The 7485-nt window shown below is 48.6% G+C and overlaps 1 protein-coding gene and 1 long non-coding RNA gene across 3 annotated transcripts in view; both read right to left on the minus strand.

Moving 5' to 3' along the window:
* Nucleotides 1–862: 862 nt before the first annotated feature.
* Nucleotides 863–3871, minus strand: LOC147466885 (uncharacterized). The gene is made up of 2 exons (XM_086533920.1): nt 3507–3871; nt 863–3060 (listed from the first exon to the last, which is right to left on the minus strand). The coding sequence occupies exons 1-2, from the start codon at nt 3544–3546 to the stop codon at nt 878–880; spliced, it is 2223 nt and encodes a 740-aa protein (XP_086390046.1). The 5' UTR covers nt 3547–3871; the 3' UTR covers nt 863–877.
* Nucleotides 3872–3960: 89 nt separating this feature from the next.
* The window catches only part of LOC147466886 (uncharacterized), a 34611-nt gene continuing 31086 nt past the window's right edge, over nt 3961–7485 (minus strand). For both annotated transcript variants that reach the window (XR_015190739.1, XR_015190740.1), the window contains exon 2: nt 3961–4217. This is a non-coding gene — a long non-coding RNA (uncharacterized LOC147466886). The remainder of the gene's footprint in view (nt 4218–7485) is intronic.

The raw sequence follows: 7485 nt of genomic DNA on the forward strand, positions 1-7485 counted from the left end.
GCTGCGGACACGGGCCTTTTCCTGCGGACACACGCCGCTGTACTCTTTTCCCTCCCCGCCCCTCTGGCCCTCCCCACCCCAGTGCACGCGGCGCTTAGATATATAAACAAAACTGGCAAGAAAGTGGTCGCAGTGATGACGAGGTGACACTTGTTATGGTGTGAGACCGGTGGTAGTGGTTAGCGCAAGGTGTGAGGGACGCCCTGGGGCGAGTGGCATACTTGCCCCCTGACGAATGGCAATTTATCCATACACGTGATCTGTCCCTCGCCCTCCGTTGCACTTTCCCCTGTGATATTTCTCAGGAGTCAGTGATAATGGAAGGTCGAGAATGTAATAAATGGAAAGAGGGAAAAAATAGAAAGAGAAAAATACAGAGATAAATAGAAATAGATAGAGATAGAAAGAGATAGTTAGAGATAAATAGATAGATAGCTAGATGGATAGGTAGATAAATAGATAGATAGATAGACAGATAGATAGATAGATAGATAGATAGAGAAAGAAAAGCTTTATAGAGTTTCTAAGAGAAAGAGAAAGAGAGAAGGAAAGAGAAGAAATCGGCATACAACCCATAATCACCTGAAGCGGATTAATGTTTGTTGACGCGTACTTGACCGACGAAAATAGCTTTCTTAGCAGGTAGACGATTTCACGAAAGGATCTGTTCATTCACAAGTCGGCGACACCCCCCCAAAAAAAATAAAATAATAATAACGTTCAAATTAGATGTTCACTCACGACCGCATAATAATGTCGAATCGAGGATCTGCTCCCCGATTAGAAACCACACGATTGAAATATAGAAACGACCCAAGCGCGAGGCCATACCAGTGCCGTCTACTAACCTTCCTGTCAAGTGACAAAAACTGTGACGTCATCCGCCAGGTAAACAAGACGTGACGTCACTCCCGCGCGTGACGTCAGGGGCACTCACCTGCAGTTTGTGCTGCGCCGAAGTGACGGTGTGGTCGTACACGATCTCCTCCTCGTCCTCTTGGATGGGCGGGGGCGGCTCTAGGGCGGCGCTTGGGCTGGTGGGAGGCGCTTGGTCGTGGGCGTTCACGCCTTGTGGGCGGCCGTGGATGAGGGCATCAAGGGCGGCCAATGACTGCGCTCGTGGACTGAGAGGGGGCGTGGTCACGTCACCTAGCTCTGGCACCTCCGGCCTCGCCTCGGCCTCCACGTCCGCGAGAACCGCATCCTCCGGCAGCGTGGCCCCCGGCTCCGCCCACTTGGGTCGGAAGCCCTCTCTCTTGACGGGGAGGTCCGCCTCCCGCGCCTCGCACTCGGCCACCACGTCGGGGAACAGCTGTCGCTTCGCCGGGGACTCGAGCTCGTCCTCCTGCTCTGGCCTCTCCGCACTCACGTCCTCCCTTGCCTCCTCCTCAGCCTCGGCCACGCCTTCCTCCGCCTGCTCTCCCACGCCCTCCGCGGGTGCCTCCTCCGGCGCCTCTGGGGGCTCGCTCGCGTCCTCGTGCTTCGTGATGATCACTTCCACCTCGGGGATGACCTCGGGTGGACTGGCCTCGGAGTCCTCCCGCGGGGGAGTCGCGGCCTCGGCCTCGTCCAGGAGGGCGAGGTCGCCCTTAGGGTCCTCATGAACGGAGAGGTCGCGCCTCGAGTCGTCGTGGGAGAGGTCCTCGCTGCTCGACACGTACACGTTCTCCGCCTTGAGGGCACTCACGACGCCGCCCACCACCACGGCCTCCGCCTCCCCTTCCCCGCCCCGCTCGCTCTCGGGGGCGGCGGCCTCGGCGTCGGCGGGCTCGGCGACTGCTTCGGCGGGGGGCGTGTCCTCGGGAGGAACGGGGGCGGCGGAGGGGGGCACCTCAGCGGGGGCGGGGGCGGGGGCGAGGGCGAGCTCTCCCTCCTCTGCATCCTTGGCGGGCGTCTCCTTCACCTCTTCTGTTTCTTTCTTCGCCTCCTCCTCTTCCCTCGCTCTCTTGGCCACTTCCTCCTTCTCCTCCTTTGCTTTGGTCTCCTTCTCCCTTCTGGGCGATCTGACCTTCTCTTCGCTGCTCTCTCTCGCTCTCTCTTCTCTTCTGTGTCTCTCTTTCCCTTCCTCGCTCCTTTCTCTCGGTCTCAAATCTCTCCTCAGGTCCCGACTCCGCTCTCGCTCGCCTTCGAAGAGTCTCTCCTTGCTGCTTTCTCTCTCCACATCCTGCCTCTCCTTACTTCCTTCTCTCTCTCGCTCTCGTCTCTCCTTGCTCCTTTCTCGCTCCCCTTCACTCCTCCTGTCTTCGCTTTTCTCCTTTCTTAATCTTCTTGCCTCTTCTCTCCTCGTCTCTTCTCTCCTTCTGTTCTCGAGTTCCTCTTTTCTTCTCAACTCACTCGCTTCCTCTCTCTTCCTCCGGCTCTCCTCTCTCCGCGCGATCCTCGCCCTCTCCTCCTCCTCCTCTGCTTCCCTCTGCTGGCGCCTCCTCTCCCGTCTCTCCTCGAATTCTTTTCGGAAATCTCTTTTTTCGGGAACCTCCGCGGTCACCGTCGTTGGCAGCGACGTGGCCGCCGTCGTGGTCGTCTGCCCGCCGGAGATGGACTCCTTCAGCTTGATGTTCACCTCCTCCGTCGTCTCCTTGGACTGCCCCCAAGGCTTTCTTCCGCCTCTCAGTTCGTCCAGTCTACTGCTGACGACGCTGCTGGTGCTGCTCACCGAGGCGTAGTAGCTTGTCCCGTCCGCCTTCTTCTCCTGGTCCTTCTCCTTCGAGGAATCCTTGAGCACCACGCTTTCGCTCACGATCAGGTCGGCCTTCTCCTTCTTCTCGAGAGCGACAATGCTCTCCACAGTCTCCCCTTCCACCCCTTCGTGGGCGCTTCCGTTTTCTTTCACAGCCTGGCGGCCCATCTTGACGCGCTCGGTCTCGGCCACGTTGATCTCCTCCTTGAGCGTCTTAACGCCCGCCGAGGGCTGGCTGTCTTGGCCGTAGTACTGAGGAGGAGACCAGCCCGACTGCAGGGTCGCCGCGTCCTCGAATCTAGTGGCGTCGGCGAGCTTGCCCTGCCCCTTGCCGACCGTGGAGACGTCATCCTCGCTGTCATGGTGGCGCTGCCCGGTCCGACCTGCAACACAGAAAACGGTGGAAAATCAGCTGTGAGGGCAATGCAGGGGGGACGAAATAAAACAGAAAATGTGGAGGAGGAAAAGTAACTAACAATACTTCAGTATCTTTCAGGCTGAATTCCACTAGTTAGTCATTCATCAATCATCTTTCATCCTCTACCTCTTACTAAACCATTTTTTTTCTCTCTCAACCCTTGGTATATATTTCTACAACACTGTAAGAGTCATGGAGTCAAATTCTAATAATTCATATCCTATTTCACACACACAAAAACGAACAAACAAACACACACACACACACACACAAAATAAATAAATAAACAAATAAAATAAATAATAACAATAATAATAATAATAATAAAGAAGAAGGAGAAAATTATATTAAGGACAATAATAGATCAATGAATAAAAAATAAAAAATAAAATCGTTCCAGCCTCCACTTACAACTAAAGAGGTCGGCGAAGTGTTGAAAACTAAGGCACATTCCTGAGGCTGAGTCAAGAACGGCCAAGGGTGCGTCCACTTTCCAAGGTGAGTCAAGGGTGACCCAGGGTGAGTCAGAAAGGGCCCAGGGTGAACAAGTAGCATCAGGCACACTTTAAAGGGTACAGGATCCAGTCATTACCACTCTAACCCCCCCACCCCACGTGAACCCTCCCCGCCACACACGTCCGTCGCCAGGGTGGGGAATGAGGGTGAAGAGCAAGGGTGAGAAGAAGCTTCACACTTCACATTGGGGAAGAGGGAGACCTTGAGAGATCACACTAACCACACTTTTAAAGATGAAAATACGAACAATAATAATAAAAAAAAAACATTTACAAACTATGCAATCTGTGCAAAGGGGGGGGGATGTGGAGTTAAAATACGGAAATTTACAACAAAAAAATAAAATTGATATGAAACTTAAGAAAGGAGGTACAAAGGGTGAAGACAAAGGCCCCCTCGCACCTGGAGACGAGGGTGAAAGAGTGACGGGGGGAAATTCAGGGTGAGCACACTTAGGCTGGTTCCCTTGCACGAAAGGCACACTGGTGCAACTTGGCTACTTTTCCTCACTGCAACATTCCCGTCGTCACTTTTCAGATATGTTTCAAACACAAAATTCTCTTGTATTTTCGTGAGTGTTCTCTTTATTTTTCTGTATTTTCGGTTCTTTAGACAAAATAAAAAACATTGATCATATTACATGTCATTAACAATTCACTCTGAATACAAACACCAAGAAAGACATAAACATTCATAAATGTACACGTAATATCCATACACACATACTATACATACACGCCACGTTAATGATGGTAATTAACGTCACGATCGTAGTAATTTAGGAAAAAGAATAATTATCTAATCTATAATAAAGATAATAATAATACAGTTGAAATAATGATGACAGCAATAACAGTAAAAACAATAACAACAAAAAAATGATAATAATAATGATATCAATAATAATAATAACAATAATGATAATGATAATAATGATAACGATGATGATAACAGTAATAAGAAAAAAAATGATTATGATAATGATAATAATAATAACGTTAATGATAATAGCATTGATGATGGTAACAACAACAACAACAAAAAAAAAAAGATAATAATAATAATAGTAGTAGTAATAATAATAATATTAATAATAATAATAATAATAATAATAATAATAATAATAAAAACCTACTGTATCACTAGTAGCGTAGCTATAGTAATACTAATACTAATCGTTATAGTTATTGTAAAAAAAAATAATAATAATAAATAAATAAATCGCATCCCAACAGACAAAATGCTAACCTCCCTCCCCCAACCACCACCACCACTAAAAACGCTAACAAAGAATACCACCACACCACCACCCAAACGCCATCAACACCATTACCACCGCCCAAACACCATCAACACCATCACCACCCCCATAAACACCATCAACACCACCATTACCACCACGAAGGAGTCACCCTCCTGGAGGCAGCACGCGCGCAAAGGTCATGGAAAAGGTCGCCGGTGGAGGGAGGGAGGGAGGGAGGGAGGGAGGGAGGGAGGGAGGGAGGGAGAGAGAGAGAGGAAGAGAGAGAGAGGAGAGGAGAGGAGAGGAAAGAAGAGAAGAGAGGAGAGGAGAGGAGAGGAGAGGAGAGAAGAGAAGAGAAGAGAAGAGAAGAGAAGAGAAGAGAAGAGAAGAGAAGAGAAGAGAAGAGAAGAGAAGAGAAGAGAAGAGAAGAGAAGAGAAGAGAGAGAGAGAGAAGAGAAGAGAAGAGAGAAGAGAAGAGAAGAGAAGAGAAGAGAAGAGAAGAGAAGAGAAGAGAAGAGAAGAGAAGAGAAGAGAAGAGAAGAGAAGAGAGAGAGGAGAGGAGAGGAGAGGAGAGGAGAGGAGAGGAGAGGAGAGGAGAGGAGAGGAGAGGAGAGGAGAGAAGAGAAGAGAGAAGAGAAGAGAAGAGAAGAGAGAGAAGAGAAGAGAAGAGAAGAGAGAGAGGAGAGGAGAGGAGAGGAGAGGAGAGGAGAGAAGAGAAGAGAAGAGAAGAGAAGAGAGGAGAGGAAAGGAGAGGAGATAAGAGAGGAGAAGAGAGAGAGAGAGAGAGAGAGAGGGTGAGAAGGAGTGGGAGTGGGAAGAAGGGAGAGGGAGAGGGAGAGGGAGAGGGAGAGGGAGAGGGAGAGGGAGAGGGAGAGGGAGAGGGAGAGGGAGAGGGAGAGGGAGAGGGAGAGGAGGAGGAGAGGAGAGGGAAAGGGAAAGGGAAAGGGAAAGGGAAAGGAGAAGGAGAGGGAAAGGAGAAGGAGAGGGAGAGAGAGAGAGAAGGAGAGAGAGAGAGAGAGAGAGAGAGAGAGAGAGAGAGAGAGAGAGAGAGAGAGAGAGAGAGAGAGAGAGAGAGAGAGAGAGAGAGAGAGAGAGAGAGAGAGAGGAGAAAAAGATAGAGAGAGAGGAGAGAAAGAGAGAGAGAGAGAAGAGAGAGAGAGGAGAGAGAGAGAGAAAGAGAGAGAGAGCGAGAGAGAGAGAGAGAGAGAGAGAGAGAGAGAGAGAGAGAGAGAGAGAGAGAGAAAGAAAGAAAGAGAGGGTAGCAGAGGGAAACAGAGGAAAAGAGAAGAGAAGAGAAGAGAAGAGACAGAGAGACAGAGACGCAGAGAAACAGAGACAGAGAGACAGAGAGGCAGAGAGACAGAGAGGCGGAGAAACAGAGACAGAGAGACAGAGAGGCGGAGAAACAGAGACAGAGAGACAGAGAGGCAGAGAGACAGAGAGACAGAGAGACAGAGAGGCGGAGAAACAGAGACAGAGAGACAGAGAGAGCAAAGCACCCAAGTGACGCAGGAATTCCGCTGTGGCACTGTGGTTATTGTGGTGCCATTCGCGTGTCACTGGAGGCGTTGAGGAGAAGCTAATATTACGTGATGTAAAGGACTGTTATATTACGATAGCGTAGAAATGTGTTCTATGATGTTAAATGGAATGACTGTTGTGAGCGAATGTGCCTATAATGGGAAGTGAAATTGGTACGCAAGACTGAGGCACGTTATGAAAGGTTATGGTATTGGAAATAGGAAAATAATATAATTGCGTAATAGTAATGAAAATAACACGAATAATAAAATTGCGTAATTGTAATGAAAATAAAATGCGAAGGGACTACTCAACAAAGATAACTTGGGATGAATGTAATTACGAATGGAATGAGAAGCAATTTATAAAAGAATGCATTTTATGAAACGGTATCAAGATACCACGCCAATTAAAGGTGAATAGGCAACGCAAGTACTAAGGATAACGTGGGTATTATAAATAGGGAAAATGTAATAAAAAAAACAATGTTTTACCTTTCATATATGAAAACGAATTCAATAGAAAAAAATAATCACTAATAATAACGATGACATGAACCTAAATTATCAATAAATATTTACAACAAACAAAATCTACGAAAACAAGAAACTCGAATATTGTCAACTAATCAGGAAAGCACTGATGACAATATCAATAAACAAATTAAAAAAATATATATATATGAAAAATAGTCTTTCCTACAATATGTCAAATGTAGACCGCAATAACGAGATAAAACGGTAAGATTAATTAAGATTAATAAGCAACATCTTTCTCCTTTCCCCATTCATTTCTTAATCACCCCCACTTAACCCCCAGCCTCACCACCCACGCTCACCCATCCACCCCTCCACCTACCCTCACCCATCCACCCTCCACCTACCCTCACCCATCCACCCTCCACCTACCCTCACCCATCCACCCTCCACCTACCCTCACCCATCCACCCTCCACCTACCCTCACCCATCCACCCTCCACCTACCCTCACCCATCCACCCTCCACCTACCCTCACCCCTCCACCCTCCACCTACCCTCACCCCTCCACCCTCCACCTACCCTCACCCCTCCACCCTCCACCCTCCACCTACCCTCACCCATCCACTCTCCA

The sequence above is a fragment of the Penaeus japonicus genome, unplaced genomic scaffold (genome assembly GCF_977035675.1).
Source record: "Penaeus japonicus unplaced genomic scaffold, GWHDUDI00000001_assembly GWHDUDI00000040, whole genome shotgun sequence".
Classification (NCBI taxonomy): Eukaryota; Metazoa; Arthropoda; class Malacostraca; order Decapoda; family Penaeidae; genus Penaeus; species Penaeus japonicus.

Bases quoted from the DNA above. Each gene is read 5' to 3' on its own strand.
- LOC147466885 (XM_086533920.1), bottom strand. From the start codon at position 3,546: ATGTGCCTTAGTTTTCAACACTTCGCCGACCTCTTTAGTT. The intron at 3,061-3,506 runs GTAAGTGGAGGC...TCTGTGTTGCAG, and splicing joins CTTCGCCGACCTCTTTAGTT to GTCGGACCGGGCAGCGCCAC.